The sequence below is a fragment of the Callorhinus ursinus genome, unplaced genomic scaffold (assembly GCF_003265705.2).
Source record: "Callorhinus ursinus isolate GAN/ISIS: 27379988/994484 unplaced genomic scaffold, GSC_fseal_2.0 scaffold2, whole genome shotgun sequence".
Taxonomy (NCBI): domain Eukaryota; kingdom Metazoa; phylum Chordata; class Mammalia; order Carnivora; family Otariidae; genus Callorhinus; species Callorhinus ursinus.
This window is the reverse complement of record NW_027397064.1, coordinates 24,927,901-24,951,630: the sequence shown is the minus strand read 5'-3', so window position 1 is coordinate 24,951,630 and position 23,730 is coordinate 24,927,901. Positions and strand designations below refer to the sequence as shown.

At 33.5% G+C, this 23,730-nt stretch overlaps 1 protein-coding gene across 6 annotated transcripts in view; it reads right to left on the bottom strand.

Moving 5' to 3' along the window:
* The window catches only part of KANSL1L (KAT8 regulatory NSL complex subunit 1 like), a 138,778-nt gene that overhangs the window by 68,130 nt on the left and 46,918 nt on the right, over nt 1–23,730 (bottom strand). For 4 of the 6 annotated variants that reach the window (XM_025892343.2, XM_073879137.1, XM_025892315.2 and 1 more), the window contains 3 exons: nt 21,585–21,782; nt 20,101–20,222; nt 722–926 (listed from right to left, as the gene is read on the bottom strand). In XM_025892343.2, coding sequence (XP_025748128.1) covers nt 722–926; nt 20,101–20,222; nt 21,585–21,782 — 525 coding nt within the window. The remainder of the gene's footprint in view (nt 1–721; nt 927–20,100; nt 20,223–21,584; nt 21,783–23,730) is intronic. The other 2 variants (XM_025892337.2, XM_073879152.1) reach the window with 2 other exon arrangements.

The following is a 23,730-nucleotide window of genomic DNA, read 5'->3' as shown; positions in this document are numbered from 1 at the left end:
AAAATCATTAAAAATACGATTTTTATATAAAAATTTTAAATAAAAATATTTTCCTATTAAAAAACTTTCCTAAAAAGCATGTCATATAACAAAAACTAGAGGTAACTTATCTTGCCCTTTATCAGTTTTAGATATGTATTGAAAGATGTAGATTTAACATTCTGCTAACAAATGAAAAATATGCTTTTTAAAATGCATGGTTTTAATGAAGTACATTTTAATTGTAAAAAGTGTAAGCATGGATATATAAAATTGCATTGCTTATATTCCAGACAAAGGAAAAGACATGCTCTCCAGGATTAACAAATACCAAACCGAAAAAGGAGAGCGATGCCATTTCTTACGAAGTAACTGGCAGCTATGCAGATTTTTACTTTTTTCTCTACTAAGCAAGACAAATATGTAGTACACTTGTATTTTCCTTATTACCCTTACCAGTAAAATTTTAAAATCACCACGATATGTAATTTTCCTTCAAATTAGTTTAAGCATAACAATGCATTTAAAAAAAAATGGAGATGTGAGTTTAATACATTGTCATGTTAAAAAATTTATTAAATTCCACTTATATATTGTCAATACCTATGTCATTTATAAACTATATATTTAAAGCTTTCTAAATGTAATTATTCTAAATAATCAGGAACAATCCATATCCTCTTGTATGTGAAATACATTGATGACAAAATCTTTGTTCATGTTTTCCCATAGGCAGCCTTACCTGCGGTGTCCAATAAAAAGTAGGGCTCAATCGGTAGAGTTTTCGTTTGTGGAAACTCTGAAGTGGCCTTGTTCGAGCAGCTGTACTCATGATAGCCAAGGATGGAGATTTCAATCTTGTCCTGTCTTTTCTCCTTTTCTTATTGTGCTTCTGGTTAAGTAACCAGCTACTGGAGGAAGAGAGCTCATCTAAATTCTCTGAAGCACTGAAATGCCATGAAATAATTGGGGAGTGGAGAGAATAAAACAAAACAAACAAATAAAAAAGACAAAGAAAACTAAATGTAAATTGCCTTGATCTATTATGACAGAAGAGTATTAATTTTAGCCAATTTTGTGGTAACAATTGGCAAAAGAATTGGTATAACGGGGATTTACATATTCAAGTTGTAAAAATAATTTCTACTTCTATTTTCTCCTGTAAAACAAATATCCCATAGGTTAGAAATGCTCACATGAGTTCACTGGTTCAATGTACATGTTCACTGTAAATCAATAATTCATGCATGTTGTTCAGCGCTGTAACTATTTACATCATATTCTCTTTGCATATGGGTGAAACTACATTAAGATTATAGGCTTACAAAAGGCTAAAATCCCATACTGTATCATTAGTTGCTCTAAAATAAACACTACATACCATTTCAGTGAATTCTGAAACAAAGATGCAATCCTACTATGTCTTAGGAGTTTTTTTAAACTTCTGATAATATAGAAGCCACAACTATAAAATAGTGAAATAGATTACACAAACTACACATAAAAATAAACACACTGTCAACATTCTTCATATTAATTTTTAAACATATTTAAATATTTTTTTAAAAATCATAATATCAGGAGGAAGTTAATGCTCAGTGCCACATAAATTTTATTTCATTTATACCAGTATATTATATATAAAATAATTAAGTTTTTCAGGTACTACAATGTGTATATAAAATAATTTTTTCAGGTACTACAATGTACCGATTTCAACCTTATTTATATAGACAGAAACTAGTCAATTTAGTATTTTAATATCAAGTGAATCTGCCACACATTGTACTGCTAATCAACACGTAAGTTCTAAGTATGTTATTTGACTTAAGTAGAATTAGTGTTTAACAGTAAATAGAAATCTGGTTTTTCTATAGCAGTATCATTGGTTTTAAATCATATTTATTGCTGCTATAAAATATTCTGCTAGCTTGTGGATAAAGAAAGTAATTTAAGAGTGCTTTACATAGTAATAAGAAATCAGAAATAAAGGCTGCTGAATGGCTTTTGTTAGTGACACCAAAGAGAATTAAATATGGAATTTGGTGACTATAATACAATCAACAAATACTTGAGTATGTACTACTGGCCAGACCAGTACAGGGAAAAAAAAGTGATAATAACTATTCCACTTTTAAAATCTTTATTTTTTTTTAAGATTTTATTTATTTCAGAGAGAGCACAAGGTGGGGGGACAGGCAGAGGGAGAGGGAGAAGCAGACTCCCCACTGAGCAGGGAGCCTGACCCGGCTAGATCCCAGGATCCTGAGATCATGACCTGAGCCGAACGCAGACGCTTAACCAACTGAGCCACCCAGGAGCCCCTAAAATCTTAACTTTAGTCTTCAGAGAGCCCTAGTCAAAAATACCTTAAGTCCCAGTTAGTAAGCATTCTAAAGATCTGAGAAAGGTTTAAGATATAACACTACTCTCAAACTAACAGGTCCAATCTCATATACTGGATGCTATTTTCTGTAAGAGGTGTATCAGTGCTAAGTAACAGTCGGCTCTTGAGAAAGAGCCATAGAGTTGGGCTATTTTGTCAAGGGTGAGCAGAAGGCACAGATGATAGACAATATCAAAGTAGGCACCGGGTAGGGCAGGTGGTTGGCAGAGAAGTAAGTCAGGTCAGGTAGAAGACAGGTTTCAGAAGGTGGTTGATATAGGAAGTCAAGTCAGGATGCTAGAATCCAGGAAGGTAGGAGTAGATCCAGCATAAGGAGGTTCTCCCAGCAAGTTAGAAACACCTTTAAGCAGATATACTGGTTCCTTAAAAAAGACATTGCTTCCATAGCATCTTGAGAAAATGAAAAGCTTTTTTTATTCCAGGAGTTAACTCTGAAGCACAGTTAACTCTGCCCTCTATTTATAATTCTTTAGTTGTTAATGAGCCCTTATTCCCCTCCCCACAGAAGAGTTAGCCCTAAAGAAGGTGAGCCACCATCTCTTTACTGATGGACAGGACACAGCTTTTGAATTGGCTAGAGGCTTATAGGTGGGGTTAAAGATAAATAGAAAATGTGCCATTTGTTCACTGAATGTTGTATTTTCAACTTTCTAAAGTGACTGACACATTATTGGGGAAAAAAAGTTTTCTTTTTTTTTTAAACTTTAATATTAGTTTCCAGCTGCAATTCTTCCTTCATGACTTCTAACACTCTCTAGCTATTAAGGGTCCTTGCAAAACGTCATCAAAATTTATGCTAAATTAATGGGGAAATGTACTGAAATTCAAAGATGTGAAATCTGTTTATTTCATAACTAATCAATGTGTAAAGCACATTATTCTCACCAAAGCTCATTTGGTACATAAACCACTTTTATAAATAACTGATGAGGTTACTGTAAAGAGTTATTACAAATCACTGATAAATTCACTTATTTTCCACAGTGTTTTACACTAAAGAGAGAGTAATCAATCAACTTCAATGAAAAGCACAACAAGAGAAAAATGAGGGAATTTGGAAGACAACAACCCTGCTCATGTAACTCTATAACCTAAAGCTTTTTCCTCAGGAGATAATAGGCTATCTAGTAATTAAGCATTAAGGAAAACAAGAACTTAAATATATCATTGATAAACCAATATAAGATACCATGACACCATCATTACATCACATTCTTAAAAAAAAAAAGCTATAATAATAATAGGAAGAGGAGGAGAAAACTCAGGAGGGAAAATAACATTTCAGTAAGAGAGGGTTTAGTGTTCACATCAAGTTGTAGGTACACCCCGGCGACCCCAGAAACGGAGGATGTCATGGGTCACCATCAAGTACTATCCTATTATCAAGACAACTATCAATAAGTACCAATAATATAATTATCACTGAACTTTTGAAATTGCAAGCTTACAAGTGGAACAGGAGGATAGTGGGATAACTGCCAGGAGAGGCAACAAATTATACTTCTTTAGATCTCCAATTGGAAACTTTTGCTCAGAGAATAATAAAAATCCCTCAAAGGATAGATCCTTTGTGTGGTATACGCTCATAACGTAATTTCTCCATTTCTACTGTCACTCCCCTAATGCAAGCTTTTTTGTCCAGGAATACTCCAATAGCCTCTAACTGATCTCCCTCATTCACACTTTTCCCTCTTCAGTCCCTTCTATTACCAATCTTTTGGGAAAACAAATCTTACCCTTTCATGCCCTTTTCTCCCATCCCCACACTGCTTACCATTTCTCAAAGCCTTCCCATTGCTCTGGAGAAAAAGACTTCAAGTTTAAAAGGCCCTGACTGGCCTGGCACCTGCCATCACCCTCCTGCCTTATCTTGCATCTCACTCCTCCTTGCTCCCTGTGTTCCGGCCACACCACCTCCTTTCATTTCAAGTAACTCACACTCTCTACAGTACAAGATTTATTATATGTTATCTCTGCTTTACGGAACTTTCTCACATCCTCCTCTTCAACTACATAATTTCCAATAATCATTTGCCTCTCAATTCAAAAGTCAGTTTCTTAGAGAAGTCTTTCAGCCCTTGTTTCATCTCTCCAAAGACTACTCAAATCCCCTTTTGACCTTTGATAGCACTGTTCATCTGTCCTTCATAGCATTTTTCATAGTGATAATTCTGCATTCATTTGTATGATTATCTAATTAATGTCTTACTTTCTAGACTATAAATGGTGCAGGGACTGTGTCTGTTTTGTTCACCCTTGTATCAAGAAGTTCCTGATATTGTACCTTGCATACAGTAGATGCTCCATAAATATTTGTTGAATGAATAGAGAAATATACACATATATATTGTCAGGTTTATCATTCCAGCTCTGTGCTTTGTATAGTGCCTATATAAAATACATTATACCTATATAATTAGTTTAGTGAATGAGTAAACATTGAACATTTTAAATAACCTAAAAGCCAAAAGAGGTTCTAAACAGAAGGCTACAAGAGAGCTTTTAGAAGGTAAGATATATATTGACATGGCCTTGCATTTCATTCTAAATCTCTAAGTCTCGTTTACAAAAGGTAGCTTTTGGAAGTAAGATATGATGTATCTTATTTTATCATATAGTCAAGTATGTCCATCATAAATTTAGAATAAGCAGATAAGAACTATAATATGTTCTGATTTGTAAAAAGGGCATCAATCAAGTCTAAAAATTTCTTCTAATCTAAAAAGTGCAAAACTGAGAGTTTAAGAAAATAATCAGAAAGTTCTGAGTTCACATTTTATTAACACTATTTACTTTCTCTAATAGTTATTTAATGACTTTCTGAAATCACTGGTTTTCTATTACAACCCTAGAAAATCCTGACAGTTAAGTTATGGATGATAACAAGAAGCATTCAATTTGCTACTACAGAGTATGAGTGGAAAACTTCAAGTGAATTTTTTACAGTATATTCCTATACTTTGATTACTATAGGAACCAAAGTCCCAAAAGTGAATCAATTATTTTTTACCAGATATTCTACTGTAAATCATTACTAAAATCAATTCCTGCAAACATTATGCACTTATATTAATAAATAAAACAATCTAAAAATATGGGTATATGGGGGCATCGATTAGCTAATTTTTGGTGTTTTCTTGGTATTAATGGTAGAGGATGTGGAAGAACAGTCTAGTTTTGATCTTTCTTTTCTTTCCTTTTTTTTCTTCCACAAACCCAGTGAAAGACAGTCCAGAATTTTTCATAGTAAATCACTCAAGTATTTAATAACCTTCTGCCTAAACCAAATTATGTTCTTAGAAGGATAGGAAAAATTGGAATATTATAATAACCTTATAATGCTGTGCTCAAATATTTTTAGTAAATAAGAAACTTTTGGGCCTAGTTTTGAGTTCAGAATGCTAGAACCATAAAAGCATAAAAAAGACTTCATGAGATTATTTTTATCTGAGCAGAGAATATTTAACATAGAATTTTAAAATACTGTTTAAGAATAGTAGTTTTGAATATTTCTCATATTAAATACACTTTTAAAAAAGTAGAGGGACGCCTGGGTGGCTCAGTCGGTTAAGCATCCCACTTGATATCAACTCAGGTCTCGATCTTAGGGTTTTGAGTTCAAGCCCCCATTGGGCTCCATGCTGGGCATGGAGCCTACTTAAAAAATAATATAAAATTTACAAAAGGTAAAAATCAATAATGGAGAAGAGAATGGAGAATTAGAGTGTGCATTCTCAGAAAGATTATGATAGCCCCACCTCCAAACCCCAGTTTCCCATACACTCACGCACAAAATACCCACACCCACTGTCCTGGGTTGAATAGTGCCCTCACAAAATTTACATCTACCAAGAACCTCAGAATGAGATGTTATTTGGAAATACAGTCTTTGCAGATGTAATTAGGTAAAATGAGGTCATACAGGATTAGAGACTCTAAATCCAATCAGCGATGTCTTTATAAAAAGAGACAGAGAAACAAAGAGGAGACGCACCCAGGGAATAATGCCATGTGGATAAAGAGGTGGAGACTGGAGAGCTGGGCTACAAGCCAAGGAATGCCAAGGACTGCCAGCAACCAGCATAAACTAGGAAAAGGCAAAAACTGATTCTTCCCTAGAACCTTCATAGAGAACATGGCCCTAACACTTTGATTTTTAAATTCTAGCCTACAGAACTGTGAAAGAGTATCTGTTATCTTAAGCCACTCAGTGGTTGTTACAACAACCCTAGGAAACTAATATATCCACAAAAATACACACCTAAAAATCACTGTCTTTGCATGATTGGTAATCTCTATTTCATCTCTCCTCCTCATCAGTTGGAGTTCTTTGATGAATTCAATCTATAGCAGGAACCTTCTCCAAACTTCCCCTGATGTCAAATATCCTGCTACTAGTTGAATTTACTATCTTGTTTTCTCTTGATAGTGTTTGGAGAAATGAATGCATCACATATTCAGATAACTCAATGACATTTGGGATGGCATTAACCAATTTTATTTTTTTTTAAAAGATTTTATTTATTTATTTGAGAGAGAGAGAGAGAATGAGAGATAGCACGAGAGGGAAGAAGGTCAGAGGGAGAAGCAGACTCCCTGCCGAGCAGGGAGCCTGATGTGGGACTCGATCCCGGGACTCCAGGATTACGACCTGAGCCGAAGGCAGTCGCTTAACCAACTGAGCCACCCAGGCGCCTGGCATTAACCAATTTTAAAGAAATTAAATAAAATAGGGCTTATATAATATAAGCTTACTAAAATGGCCCACTATGGGCATTACTTGTTCTCCAAATGTCAAAAGTAAAACAACTCTCTCAAAGGACCAATGGATCAAGATAACAGGCATTATCTGGTACAGAGAAAACCTGTACCTTTACCAGGCCATTTCCCCTACCTTAGGTATTAAGTAGAAGAACTATACCCCTTACTCAAAAATACAAGTCTCTTTAACTCTTGTAATAAGAAAATGTGTTGAAGTACAATGTAATATGGTATTCTAATTAGGTATATACCTATTCTAAAAAAATAAGGTATATCTTAATGCAGCCATTAAAATGGAAAATATTTTAAGTATAAAAAGCTTTATATAGTATCAAAATAAAATCTAAAACTGTTTCTAATAAATCTTAACTATGAAAATGTATAAATATGATAGAAAAGAAATATACTCTGAGCAATATGATTTCTACTTTCTTTTTAGTATTTTGTGAATTTTCCAATTTTCCTACGAGCTTGTACTATTTTTCTAGACAAAAAATGTCATCTGAAAATCAGTCTTTTTATTTTTTGTATTAGAGACTTACTTTTTTAAGATTTTATTTTTAAGTAATCTCTATACCCAATGTGGGGCTCAAACTTACAACCCAGAGATCAAGAGTTGTATGCTCTACCGACTGAACCAGCCACTTAGCCCAAAAATCTTGGGAATTCTTAAAAACTGAGAATATGTGAATTCACTTTACTATGCTTTCTATATGTCAAAGTTTTCTATAATAAAAGGTAAAGAGAAAAAGAGACTATTGTAGTGCTATCTGCTATTTTTATCTCTGGCTCTTAACCTCATATGGTACTTTCTGTTTTTAAGTAATCTCTACACCCAACATGGGGCTCAAACTCACAATCCTGAGATCAAGAGTCGCATGCTCTACTGAGCCAGCCAGGTGCTCTTCAAGTGATAGTTTCTGAAGCATTAAGGCAAAGAGACTAGGAAGCGAATAATGGCAGTTATTTTTTTCTGAGAGTCGAGATATAAAAGTTTGTCAAACATTTCTAGCTAATCTATAGTTTGGGAGATACAATTCAGATTCTTCAATATAATCTCTGAGCTGTTTTTCTTACATAATTTGTTTGAAAGTTTGAAATGGAGACTTTCTATTTTACTAATTATAATTACTATTTTTCATTTTAAAGGAAAATTTGGAAATAAAGTTGAAAAAATTTTTTTCAAAATCCATCATCACAAAGAGTTCTCATTAAAATTTTGATTTATATCCTTCAAGTCTTTTTTCTATGAAATGATACTATACAATGATTTTGGTATCTTGATTTTTCTACTTAACTTTCCCAAATAAGCATATCACCGTATGATTTTTTTAATACTCACATGATATCCCATCCTGTGTTTATATCACAATTTATTTAAACATTCCCTCTAACATTAGGTTTTACACTTACAGGTAAAAAGGGGAAAGAAAAGTTTTTACAAAAGAAAATAATTCCTACTGGCATTACTTTAAAAACACAGCTGGGAAATTTTATTTCCTTATTGATGTCAAACATCTAGCTAATATAATAATTAATGTCATTCAAATGAACCCAAAATTATATTGAAAATTTCAGCCTAGAATCTGCAGCTAAGTGTTTTCTTCTGAGAAGTGACTACTGAAGATATTAAGGATGAAAGAATTACTTTCTATGTAATTAGTTTGCCAGTTTAGCTGCAGTTTTTCAATCATGATACCCAATTAGAAAGAATGGTTGCATTTCAAGAGATAATTACCATTAGTGGAAATAAATAGCATGGCAATGATTCATTGGAATTTAATTTTATATCATGTTCTGGGTCTCATTAAGGCAAAAAGAAACAACAACAATAATAAAAATCTAGATATTACTTCAAATAGAAATTCACTTTCTCAGCAGATAATACCCCATGGGGTAAGCAAGGATCCATTTACAGCATTTTATCTTTATTTTAGAATATAAGATCTAAAAACAAATATCTCTATCATGATAAAATATAATGCTTCATTTGTTTGAAGACTCAATTTTTTCAGTTGCTCAGTTCCTGGTGACTCATCTTAGACCCTGCTGCCAAGATTAATAGAGCTAAAAAAACCATTCTAACTTCTGGGAGATACTGCCATAAAATAAGAGGTGGGGGTTGGGAATCAATGAATAACAAGTGGGCAAACAAGTAGCCTGGAAAATAATTAACCAGGTGAATTTACTTTAGACATTGTGAGAGAACAGTTCATTAGGATATTATAAAAATGACCTTAAATATTTTTTGAAATTATATCAAACAATAAGCTCTATGTGATCCCCTAAAAATTAATATATAGAATAGGTGGCCAACTTTTAAAAATTCAAAACTTAAATTTCTTCTAACCTAATTATACACAAAAATTATGATATAATGTGATATAAAGCTAGAATAAGTACGCTCTATTAGAAGAACTGTAATACTTCACCTATGAGGTTACTTATCTGGCAACGCCAAGTATACAGAATATGGATGAAATCAAAAAAGCCTTTCAAATAACCCAAAAACCTCATTGTTCATACACAAAAGTTCACTCCTGTTACTGTTAGGAGAGGCCTTTTTTCTTAACAGAAAATGTCTCTTATTATATAGTACAAATATTTCTACCACTTTGGTTATCTGATCTTCTAGTCCATCATTAAATTAGATGAGACAAAGCAGCACTGCAGAATATAGCCATGACAGCAATAATGAAAATGTCAATCTGACTATGAGGGAGAAAAGACAAATGAGTACAAAATATTTTTTATGGAATGAAGATTACCTGCAAGAAATCTTAAAAGACATTTCATTCATTCAACAAATATCTATTTATGCCCATGATGTGACACTCACTGATCTAGATGCTAGGAAAAGAGGAGTTAATAACTCAGACTAAAAAAGTTCCTGCTCTGATGGAGCTTATATTCTCATCCAGGAAGATAATAAACAAGTAAAAAAAACAAAAAAAAACAAAAAAGAAAACAAAGCAAAGCAAAATAATGTCATACATGTTATTTCATTTGATCCTCACAACAATCCAGGAAGCAGACTGTTCTTATTTGAACTGTGATTTAGAAAGTTGCCCAATACAATGCTACCAAATGTCAGAGTTGGGATTGATCTCAGATTTGTCTGATTCCAAAGGGATATTTTTTATTTTTTTTTAGACAGAGAGAGAAAGAGAATGCTTGCAAATGGGGATGGTCGGGGGAGGAGGAGGAGAGGGAGAAAGAATCTTAAGCAGGCTCCATGCCCAGTGGGGCCTGACATGGGGCTCGATCTCATGACCCTGAAATCATTACCTGAGCTGAAATCAAGAGTTGGATGCTTAACAGACTGTGCCACCCAGGTGCCCCCCAAAGGTGTATTATTTTTTTTATGTTTATTTATTTGAGAGCAAGCGAACGCGCACAAGCATATGCATGAGCGGGAGAGGAGCAGAGGGAGAGGATCTCAAGTGGACTCCATGCTGAGCGTGGAGCCCTACACAAAGTTTGATCCCATGACCCTGAGGCCATGACCTGAGCCGAAATCAAGAGTTAGACATTCAGTTAGCTGAGCCACCCAGGCACCCCTCTTTTTTTTAAGATGTGAGAGAGAAAGTGGGGGGGGAGGGGCAGAGGGAGAGAGTCTCAAGCCAACTCTGCACTGAGCCGCAGAGCCCAACGTGGGGCCTGATCTCATGACCCTGAGATCAGGAGTTGGAGATCACAACCTGAGCCGAAACCAAAAGTCAGACACTTAACTGACTGCACAACACAGGCATCCCCCAAAGGGATACTCTTAACTATGAGTTTTCTCATAGCACTTGATCAGGGTTTAAAATTATGCATTTATTTCTGTGATTATTTGGTTGATGTCATTTTTCCCCACCCAGACTCTACACCTAGAGTACAGAGAACACATGTGTTTTTGTTCAACATGTATCCCCACTGCCCAATCCAATGTCTGGCACACTGAGGTTACTCAGTAGGTATTTACTATTAAGTAAATTCTTTTACAGATATACAACTATTAATCTCCATAGTCCCTGAGGATGTGGCCAGTCATGAGCCTGAGTTATCAAGGAAAAACTGAATTAACTTCAGTATCATCCAAGAAAGGTAGTATGTAATAAATTTTATTAAACAATTCTTGGTTTATATGAAAGTTTCTAGCACTTGAGTAGAATCCTCATTCCTCTTACTGTCTTGAGTACCTCTTTCATAGTAACTTCTAGATTATGCTTTAAAGTTACTAAGACATGTTGAATAAAGTAATTTTTCTCTACTAAGTCTCTTGATTTGAACTAACATAAAATGAATACATCCAAAGCAAAACACAAGAGTCATATGACAAAAAGATACATTTTAGGCTGTTTGGAAATCTTTGTTTTTATTGTTTTCTTGTTTAAAAAAGAGGAATTCCTCAAAAATAAACATTTAATTGAAAAATATTAGTACTAAAACTACTTTATAAATATTTGTGTACCAGTAAATTTAAAGATAAAGAGATAAGATGTGAAGAGATTAACTGACTTGCTCAAGGTCACAAAATGTGTAAAACAAAAAATATATAAAAATGTACACTCTATACTCATAACCATAAGTTACCCTAAAACCACTAAATCATAAAAAAACACTATAATTGATTAAAAATGAATACAAGTTACAATGGGGGGCAGAGATTAAATGTCCCAAGATGGTCTTTTGAGGAGGGATGTTTTAAGTAATTTGAGAATAAAACTCAACACTGTGTTTACCCCAAATTTTCAAGTGGTTGGTTTAATTATAGGGTCCCTTACCAACCAGGCAGACCAAAGGCAGGACAGCAACTTTGTATCTCCCCAAGAGATATGGAGAAACAGGTGGTACCTCTGATTCCTTGTACCTATATAATGAATGTTCAGTAAGAGCTGGCCCTACACAGGCCTTAAAATCCTTATCATTTTTTTTAAGATTTTATTGATTTATTTGTCAGAGAAAGAGAGAGAAAGCACAAGCAGGGGGAGCGGCTGCAGAGCCAGGCTCCCTGCTGAGCAAAGAGCCTAGTGCAGGACTCAATCCCAGGACCTGAGCTGATGGCAGACACTTAACTGATTGAGCCACCAAGGCATCCCTTAGAATCCTCATCATAACTCAGGCCACTTGGAAGCACTTTTTTTTAAAAAGTAAGAATAGTTCTATGGGCGCCTGGGTGGCTCAGTTGGTTAAGCGACTGCCTTCGGCTCAGGTCATGATCCTGGAGTTCCAGGATCGAGTCCCGCATCAGGCTCCCTGCTCAGCAGGGAGTCTGCTTCTCCCTCTGACCCTCCTCCCTCTCATGCTCTCTGTCTCTCATTCTCTCCCTCTCAAATAAATAAAATAAAATCTTTAAAAAAAAAAAAACTCTAAAAAAAAAAAAAGAATAGTTCTAAATCAATGACTAGTATAATGCCACAAAATGAAAGAAATAAGAATGCCTCCTATTTTAATATACATACTTAAAATATATAGTTTTAACATACGTATGTCCTTGCATAAAAATATCAGTGGTTAACATTATTAGGCTGTTTCTTATATGCCAGGCATTGTTATAAGAGTTCTGTATATACTGTCTTATTTACTTCTCATACAATCATATACTATCTCCGAATATCTGATATGTTTACTGCAAGAAATACATTTAACTCTCAGTCAATGATCTGTTTTGTGGCATACATTTTAATAGGCTAACATGTACTTTTTTAAGATAGTATGACTGTAAAAATTGGGTAAGAATGGAAACTGAATAATTGCCAAATGTTGGTTAAGACTTGATAAAATTTTTGGAGCAGAGAGAATATAAATATTTAGATGCTATAATGACTTTTTTTTTTTTTAAAGATTTTATTTATTTATTTGAGAGAGAGAATGAGAGAGAGAGAGAAAGCATGAGAGGGGGGAGGGTCAGAGGGAGAAGCAGACTCCCTGCCGAGCAGGGAGCCCAATGCGGGACTCGATCCCGGGATTCCAGGATCATGACCTGAGCCGAAGGCAGTCGCTTAACCAACTGAGCCACCCAGGCGCCCGATGCTATAATGACTTTTAAGAACTATAAAGTAAATATATATTATTTATCTTGGTAAATTACCAAATTTCCTATCACTTTTAAATGTACCTTTTGTCTGTAACTACATTCTGTAACTTCCTATTATTATACTGCTATTATTAGGTCTGGCATTTGTATTAATTTACACATTTCAGCTAAGTATGCACCTCAAAATTCACAAGTACATGTAAGAGTAGTTTTCAGATCAGAGGAGACAATTATAAAAATACACTACAGCTGGATATCCTTTTCTTTAGCCATTCTTCATTTGCTTCCCACATGTATGAACGCTTTCATTGAAAAAGACAAGACATCCTAGATAAAGACAGATTTGACAGATAAAGAAAAGGGCAAGGGTTCGTGCTCGCTTTGGCAGCACATATACTAAAACTGGAAAAGGGCAAGGGCTCTAAAATAGAAACTAGATCATTCTTTATCACCAAATTTTAAAGAAACACATTACAATTTATTTTTAACAAATTAAATATTCTATTCCTTCCCCTATCTTAAAATTTTGATATTCTATATTATTTAAACAGTGTGCAACTAGTCAAATTTTGCTCACAGTTTTAGGATAATAATGCCATTTAATTTTTTTTTTTCCAAACCTATGGTGGCCACTGTGTTTCCTACTTACCCTTTTTGAAGTATATAATTTGTATCCTATTTTTCTGAACTTTTGGATTGTGAAATGTAAGATACCAATAAATAAGTACATAAAATGTTTATCTTATGTTTAACTTGTAAATATGAAGCAATGCTTCACCTACTCCTTCACTATCCCATAATCACCACTCAAGCCAAGAAATGGAATATTATCGGCACCTATGAAGCCTCCTCCCCACCATGTGGACCTCCTCTTCATATTTAGCATAGAACGATAAAAGTAAATATAATTATATGGGTATGTTTAAACAAACAGTAGTAAAACATGTCTAGTGGGGCTATAAAAAAAAAGTTGATGGCAACAATAGCATACAGGTCAGGAGGAAGGTAAATGGTTTTACATTGTTCTCAAGTCCTTGAGTTATTCAGGACACTGGTAAAAGTATTGATTGTGATTTAACTTATTTCATTTGTCCTTAGTTCCCTCTTGCATCTCAAATTACTTATCTAGGATCATCATTTTCCACTGCTTGAAACCCACCCTTTATGGGTATCATTATAATTACAGTCTACTAGTAACCTACTCTTTAGTTTTGATTTGTCTGAAGACATTTGTGTTTCACACTCAGACTTTAAAGATGCTTTCTCTAGGTACAGAATTTCTAGGCAGTTATTTCCTTTCAACACACTCAAGATACCATTCCACTGCACTGTGGTTCTTATTACTACTCTTGAGAAGTCAGCTGTTGGTCGAACTGTTCTGGTGATCTCTTTCTCCTTCCCTACCTCTGCTATTGCTTTTAGATGTGCCATTTGTCTTTGTTCCACCCCTACCCCCGCAGCCCCAAAGCCCCCGCCATTTCCTGTTTCTAGGGGTCTTTTTACTTGTCCTGCTTAAGAATCTGCATCCAGCTTCCTGAATTTGGTGTCTTTCATGAAATCCAGGTAATTTTTCAGCCAATCTCTCTTCAAATATTGCTTCTGTTCCATTTTCTAGCTTCATTCAGGTCTCCAATTAAGTCTTATATTAGATCTGCTCAATATGTTCTCACATTTTTAAATGACTCTTCTTTATTTTCCATAGTTTTGTTTCTTTTCCTACAATCTGGAATTTTTCTCCTAATCTATCTTCTATGTTACATGTTCTCTCTTCAACTATGTCAACATTGCCAAACTCACTTAATACTTAGTTTTTAATGTCAGTATTTTTCAGGAGTTTTATTTGGACCTTTTTCAAATGTGCTATTTAACTTTTATAGTTTCTTCCCTGCAGATATTTTCAAGCCTATCTTTTATTTCTAAAATCAAAATAAGCACTATTTTTTAAAAAATAATCAGTGTTTGATAATCCTAATATCTGAAAACTTTGTAATCTTTTTGCTATTATTTTCTCTTTATCCTTACTCTTATTGCTCTCTCACACATCTGATTATATTTAATTGTGTGCTGATCACTGCCTTGAAAAATTATTCCTGAGAATTTCCTGGAGCTAAGAAAGGCAATGCCTTCCTCCAGAGAGAAGCTACATTTGTCTCCGCCATCTACCTTGTAGTATCACCCATTCCAAAACCATTTTAAACTAGGGATTCCTTGGATGACTCAATAATGCAAATTTGAACTGAAAATCCATGTGAAAGTCTTCACCATGGTCAAGCTATCTGAAAGATAGATAGGTTTTGTTTTCTTTTGTTTCTGCTCTGCTCAGCACCAAGGCAACTCTCCCCATGGTGCCCTACATGGGGAAGGGGAAACAATTTTCCTTCTGATTTACAGTTATTCTCAGGCTGTAGCCGGTGGAGGAGGATTTCCTTTCATCTCCCTACCACAGACAAGGTTTTGATTTGTTTCAGCTTTATCTTCTTCTCACCCCACAAGCTATTAAAACTTCACTTGATTTTTGATTTGGCTTTGATTTCTCTTTCTCTCCCCACAAAGCTATCAAAACTCAATTTTGTCAGAATTTGGCCTCAGACAAAAGTAGATGCTACGCTATGCTTACTTTTCTGGTTTCTTGCTTTTTCTTAGCTTTTGGCTTAGAAATATCATTAATATTCACTAATTTCTTATTTTCAAAATAAACAATAAAATATTCTTATTCAATCCAGCAATTCTACTTCTGGGTATATGTCCAAAATATTAAAAGCAAGGACTCAAACAAAAAGAAAAAAAAAAAGGATTCAAAACAGATATTTGTATACTCATGTTCAAAGCAGCATTATTCACAATAGCCAAAAGGTGGCTATTCATATATTCACCCAGGGATCAATGAATAAACAAAATGTGGTCTCTACATAGAATGGAATATTATTCAATCTTAAAAAGGGAATGTTGACACATGCTATAATATGGATGAACCTTGACGACATTATGCTAAGTGAAATAACCCATTCACAAAAGGACAAATACTGTATGATTTTGCTTATACGAGATACCTAGAGTAGTCAAATTCATAGAGACACAAAGTAGATTGGTGGTTGCCAGGAATGGGAAGAAGGAAAAATGGGTCCTTATTGTTTAATGGGTATGGAGTTTCAGTTTAGGAAGATGAAAACAGCTCTGCAGACAGATGATGGTGATTGCTGAACAACAATGTGAATGTACTTAATGCACTAAATGTAAAAATGGTTAAAATGGTGAATTCTATATTATGTACATTTTATCAGGATTTTAAAAGTTCTTATTCAAATGATTAATTTTCTTATCTTCACATTTACTTAAATACATAAAATGAATAGTATTTATATGCTTAATAAGGATATCTTCAGAAAGTGTTTTCTAATTGTCAAGTTTCAGTAACATTAACTAAGCCCTTATTCTTGAAAACCTTTGAATCTTAAAGATGTTTTCTTCATATATAATTACATGTGAAGAAAAAAACAAAAACAATGTTGGAAAAACACAAAGATATAAGAAATAAAACAAGGCCTCATTTAACATTTTACTCCCAGGAGCAAAAGGCTCATAAATAGATAAATTTCACCTTCCTTCAATACAGATATTTTTAAAATAAAACTTTTTCATTATTACTATAATATAAAATTGTGTTTCCAAGTAATTTTCAAAATCTATGGTAATATTCTCAAGTGTGAGTACTATAAAATAATCTATTAAATTTACAGAATTTCACTATTATGTGCTTGTTTATTTTACAAAATTTCAATTACAGAATACTTTTAAATTCTTAATTAGTTTACAGACATCAATTAAGCACTTTCTGCAATACAGTTAAGGGTTTAAAAAAAAAAGAAAACAACTTAGAAACCACAAAACATCATTCTCTGGGGGGTGGGCTGCTCATGTTATGAAAAAAGGAGGAGGGAAGGGAAGGGAAGGGAAATGAAGGGAAGAGGCAATGTTTGATGGGTCGATGTCTATCCAAACCTTTACCTAACTCCTACAGCTTCCTTTCCCACTCCTAACTTGGCTACAAATACTTTATAAACAACTTTATCTACACCCATCTTAATCTCTGTCATGCCACTCTAAAGGAACAAGTGTTTTTCCACCTTATATAAGATCTCTTCGTAACTTTAGGATATATTTCTACATTTACCATCTCTAGCTCTTTCCCTACATTTTAATAAAGATACTTACATTCCTTCTATTTTAAAAACAAAAATCCCTTTCTTGACCTTGTACATGCATTTTATTATAGCCTTTATAGTCAGTAACCTTGAAAGTATAATCTTGATTCCTTCTCTCTACTTCATCTCCACCTCTCTCATGAGCCCACTCTTACCTCTCTCCATCATGCCACTACTTGTGCTAAGGTCTCAGTTTATAACTGGCAAAACCAAGAGACATTTTTCACACCTCCCTTTAGCATCTGACACAACCACCACAAATCCTCAAAATTTTCTACATTTCCTTCAAAGTTATTACTCTCTTATCTGTAAAATATTCCAGTTTCTATGTTCCTGGTTAAAGAGACTTGTATATTATAAAGAGAAATTTTACAAAAATTTTAATGAAACCAAAAGTATCCCACAGTTTGTGGTAACAAAACATTTAAAAAGTTATTAAATTATACATTTTAAACAAAACCCCAAATATTCTAAATTTGCTCACCTTTTTTTGATGGGGGACGGTGCACAAAGGCAGAGAGAGAGAATCTTAAGCATGCTCCATGCCCAGCAATGAGCCCGAGGCAGGGCTCAATCTCATTACCTCACAACCTTGAGGATCATGACCCGAGCCAAAAGCAAGAGTCAGATGCCCGACCGAACCGGGCACCGGGCTCACCTTCTCTTTGATGAAAAGTAGCTATATTACATTTTCTAGCAAATGCTAGAAAATATTTTCTTCAAGAGAAATATATTTTGACAACAAATATGAAAATGCTTTCTGAAAAAAATGCTTTTTGAAACAGGAACTCATTTATATAAGAAGCATTTTGAAAAAAGTGATTACTGCCAAAAATATATTAATAAATTAGTAAAATTAATAAAATTAAAACACATTAGAATACTTCAAAAAGTTGGAGAACAAATTTTTATCTCTTCTTAAATGTTTCAAAGAATTTCAGTAGGTTTTAAACCTGTTATAAACTTTTTTCATTTCCCTCCTAGCCCCGTTATAAACTTTCAAAAATAAACCTTCCAGTTAATTTGTAGGAGCAAATACCTGACATCAGGAAAGATGGCAATTACTAGATTTCAAGAAGAACCTCTGAACTATTAGTAAACACAACTGAAAAAAATTTTATGTTAGTAAATAAAGCCAATGTTAACATCTCTTCCATTTGGAACCATGTATCTTTATGAGGCATCTTTTCAACTATGAAAGCTAATAAAATCAGGTATTTAAATAACTATACACAATTCCTTTATTACTACATATATTAAATAATTATATTTCACCTATGAGACTGCAAGCTAATTAAAAGTGGAGGCTTGTCTTCATCTTTGTAACCCAGAACTTTGACTAAGACATAGAGCAAATAGTTATGTAATAAATACTGTGAATAACCAAAAATATAAGCACGTACATTAAAATGAAAATATGTACACAGATACATACATACATATATATATGTAATAGTGTAATGTCTGGTTAGGTAAGCAAAATGTTACCTAAAATGGGCTTGACCCAAATCACAATGTTTCCACACCAATTTAATGGTGTTTAATGGCTCAACTTGTAATTATGACTTCCTTTTTTTTTAATTATGACTTTCTTAATTAGCATATGTTCTCCTAAACGAAGATATGAGTTGCCCTATACAATACATGAGAATCTCTGCTTTCAAAGTGAATATCAGTGATAAAAGGAATGAATATATAAAATCAACAAACAGTAAAGCAAAACCAGTAGAAGAACTTCTGTGACAAATCTATGAATTAATGACCCGGCACAAATGAAACAGTCAAAGTATTAAAAATTAGATTTTCAAAATAACAAATTAGAAATAAAACCCAAATAACAGTATATTTATTTTAGGACTCAGTTTATATACACTAATCTCATGAAGAATGTGATGGCTACTTAGCATAATTTTCACCATGGTATAAATTTTCCTTTCATGCTATATTAAACAAAATTTAACAATAAATTATATAATTATTAATATAAATACTTCCCAATAATAAATTACACTCAGTCCTCTATCGTAAAGAAGCCCACATTACAATTTTATTTGAAAAAAATTTAGAAAAATAATATTCTATTAGCATCTTTAATTCTAATTGAATCTTTAAAATAGAAAAATAAAATAAAAGAGAACACAAAAGCTGTTCGCAAAAAACGAATTAGGATCCCATGTATGTGTGTGTATGTGTATTCACTGATATAATAAATTGCTAAAGGTTACAGTAATTACTATACTAACTACATTCAGAGAAAAATTTTACCTTATAAAAGCTGAGGTACAAAATGATTAAGTGAAACTTAAACTGAATTTTATGGATGATATCTACCAATCTTGTGTGCCCAAACGATATCTAGGGTCTTTTTTCTTAAACTGTATAGAAGGCAGTATGGAGCTAAAGAATATAAACTGTACAAAATGGAAGGTATGTTTAAAAAAAAAGTAGTACTTCTGTAGCAAATGGTATCACTATTTTTCTTTTTCAGAAACATTTTACATCCTGGAAAACTTTCTCCCTCATTCTCAAGTTTATAGTTATGTTAATAATGTAAGTGTGATGATATCTAAAAATGTATCCATGTCCTATTGATTGTTCTCTAATAGTGCTTAAGAAGAAAAAAAACAACTATACTACTTAAAAGATCAAATAAATAAATAAAACAAAATGAAATAAAATAAAATTTAAAAAGCCAAATTTAGAAGCCAAACTATCCCACTGATACCTACCTCCTGGAAATGCCATTAGCCAGACATTTATGGCTACAGGATTTGGAGGATAGGGGTGATGAAGTTGGGGACAAGTTGAGAGGGGCAATCAAACTGTTGATGATCTCAGTCAACTGTGCACTCTGCAAAAAAACAATTAACCTTTACTACTGCTAAGCAAGAAATGTGAGTTAGGTCTCACACCTTTAGTGAATGTTTATATTTTAGTAAATATTTTAACCTACAAAGATGATTTATACTACTACTAATTTTTCCACTTATTATAAATAAATCTACATGTTAAAGTACTCCTCCATTTCTATATCCATTTTCATTACAGTTCCTTTATCTACTCATCCTATCCTCTTAAAACATTTGAATTTAGCTAAGAGCATCTACATAATATTTTCTTTAAGGCAGCCAAGTTAATAATAAAATCGTAGCTATAATTTACTACTATGTGCCAGGCACTACACAAAGCACTAAACACAGATTATTTCTAATCTTCATAACCAACCTACAAAGTAGTTAATATTAGAAATACTGGTATTATTATTATTAAAATCAATTACAGCTAAGGAAATTGAAGCAAAAAAAGATTAAGCAGCTTGAATAAGGATTATAAAGTTGGTAAGAAATGGAGCTAGGATTCAGATTCAGGCTTGAATCCAATGCCACACTGTTTCTCAATATTTTTCCTAACTCAAAAATATCAGGTTTGTTTAGGGACTCAAAATTTTCATTGATCCTTATTTCAAACTTAAATATACAAAATATATTTGTAATACATAATAAATATTAAACTTATCAAATTATTCTCAAAACAACCTATAACAATTATAATAAACATAGGCCACATCAGTGGAAACAGTATGTTTCTACAAAAGAATGACAACTATTTTCATTACATACACAATCTATGTTTATTATAGAAAAAAGGGAAAGTACTGAAAGGCTTAAAAAAGGAAAAGAAAGTCACCTGTACTCATATTACACAGAGAAAAACCACTGTTAATATCTTGGTATATATCCATCCCTCTAGACTAAGTTTTTTGAGATGTGAGCATGAGTGTATACAAAATGCATATATACACACACACACACTTCTAACTAAATCATGTCACACCAATTTTCTAAAACCTGGTTTTCTCACTTAATAATGTATGATTTTATTTTTTTAAATATGTAGTACTATTTCACCATTTTTATTAATTGAAAGATAGTCCAATGACGAGCAGTTTTGTTAGAAAAAAGATATTCCAATCCTAGTATAAATGAGTTATCATCCTATGGCTGTGTACCAGTATTTTATATATTTAAATAATCTTAATTATATCAATGTTATAAGACTCATCATATACTACATATTTTAATTGTATTTAATGTCAAATGGCAAACCTTAATAACTAATATCCCAAGTAGACGCACAGGTTTATTTGAATAGTGTATAAAACTGATTAAAAGTCATTTCATGCCACTCACATCTTACTCTTCCACCACATTACCTGTTTTTCTATGTTGCGAAGAAGAAGTGTAGGGCTACTTGGTGACATTTCAAAATCTTGTTCTGGTAAAGGATCTTGACTCTCTTGGGGAATCTGGGGATTCCCTGTAGTATTTAATGAAGCTGCTTGGTCAGCAAATTGTATTTGTTTTTTCAAAATGTCTTTTGGAAGTTGACATTCTTCTAGGATCACTATCCCCTAGGCAAACAGCAATTAAAGAGTTGAAATGAAAACAAATTGACTGCTAAATCAACTTTAATGTTACAATGCACTTGAAACCATGCTTCTTATTATCACCTGGAAATCAGAAAGTACACTTGAAAGTAGAGTCTAACTGTAAAAAATTGGCTGATTTAAAACATGTGTAGCTAAAACAACATCTATGTCTGATGGGTTAGGCTTGTAAAATATTGTCATAAATTGTATATACGCAGTTATTTTTCTTCTTACTGGTTTTAATTATTAGCAGTAAAAGCATGATACATTTAAAATAAAGGCTTATATGCAGAATATGAACATTTCACACTGAAATTTAGAATACTTCCTTATATAATCTTCAGATATTTTGGTCACTAGCATTTCCATTTGAATACTCCCAGTTTCATAAATTAAAATACCAAACTTACAAACATCCAAACAACATTCTGACTTTATACTAAACTGCTTTCAGAGCACTCAGGAGTTCCAGCTCTGTTGCTGCCAGCCAGCAACCATGGGCAGGACTGCACTATTGAGAAGTATTCTCTAGGCCAGTTAAATTGTTGCTTACAAGGTAGATGAGTTAATAATAAAGACACAAGTTTTCAACTGTGATGGGGTATTTTCTCAAATGTAAATAACTAGAGGAAAGAGTAGGGATCTAGCTGCCTGTTCTCCCTACCATTCACACACACACACACACACACACACACACACACACACACTCTCTCTCTCACACTCTCTCTCTCTCTCTCTCTCTCTCTCTCTCTCTCTCTCTCTCTCTCTCTGTCTCTCTCTCTCTCTCTCTCACAACTGGCTTGCTAAATATTCTCCCATATTCCCCAGAGTCTTCACTCCAACTGTTCTTACCGTTATGCCCCTCAAGGGCAATGAAGACAGAAGAGAAAAAAGGAAAAATAATGCACAGATATGATCTTAATAGTTTCATTATCAGTTCTTACAGTAAAACTTTTTTCCCTCCCTACCCCTTCTACCACTTTTCCCCCTGCAAAGAATTATATGCATTTTCATATAATGTATAATGTATATGTGTGTGTGTATATATATATATATGGTTATTTTGCAAAACGTTAATAAGCTCCTAATAGGCTAGTTGGAAAGGTATTAAATACCTATGTGGCTAAAATACTATATTCTTGTAATGAAAAATAGAATGTTTTAGTCTATTTTTCATTACAAGTGTAGAGTATTTTAAGATGGGACAAATTTAAAAACTGGTATGGGCCAGCTTATATCATATACAAGTGCTATTTACAGGATGGAAACTGCCTATAAATTATAATGTTATAGATGAGTAGTTTGTTCTTAAGATTTTATTTACTTATTTGACAGAGAGCAAGACAGCGAGAGAGGAACACAAGCAGGAGGAGTGGGAGAGGGAGAAGCAGGCTTCCCGCCAAGCAGGGGGCCCAATGCAGGGCTCGATCCCAGGACCCTGGGATCATGACCTGAGCCGAAGGCAGATGCTTAACGACTAAGCCACCCAGGTGCCCCTAGATGAGTAGTTTTAATTTACACTATAATTTAGAGAATATATCACTTTAGCATGAACATATTCAGGTATGGCATCAAACACACATTATTATTTTGTAGTAATATATTACCACCGATGTGTGGTAAAAGTAACAAAAAAGTTATTGTTGTTATAATTTTAACCTTCACTTATAACTGTGCTAGTAACTTTTACAAAAAGAAGGAGATCCAACTGTTGATTCCATCTCAATGACTATTTTCCTAGAATGCACAAATATGGCTGTCAGGAAATCTAAAGAAATATATTTTTAAAAAAATTTTGTTTCATTTGATATTTTAAAACTTAAAGTAGACTTGGGGCATCTGGGTGGCGTAGTCGTTAAGCGTACGACTCTTGGTTTCGGCTCAGGTCATGCTCTCAGGGTTATGAGATCAAGTCCCATGTCCGGCTCTG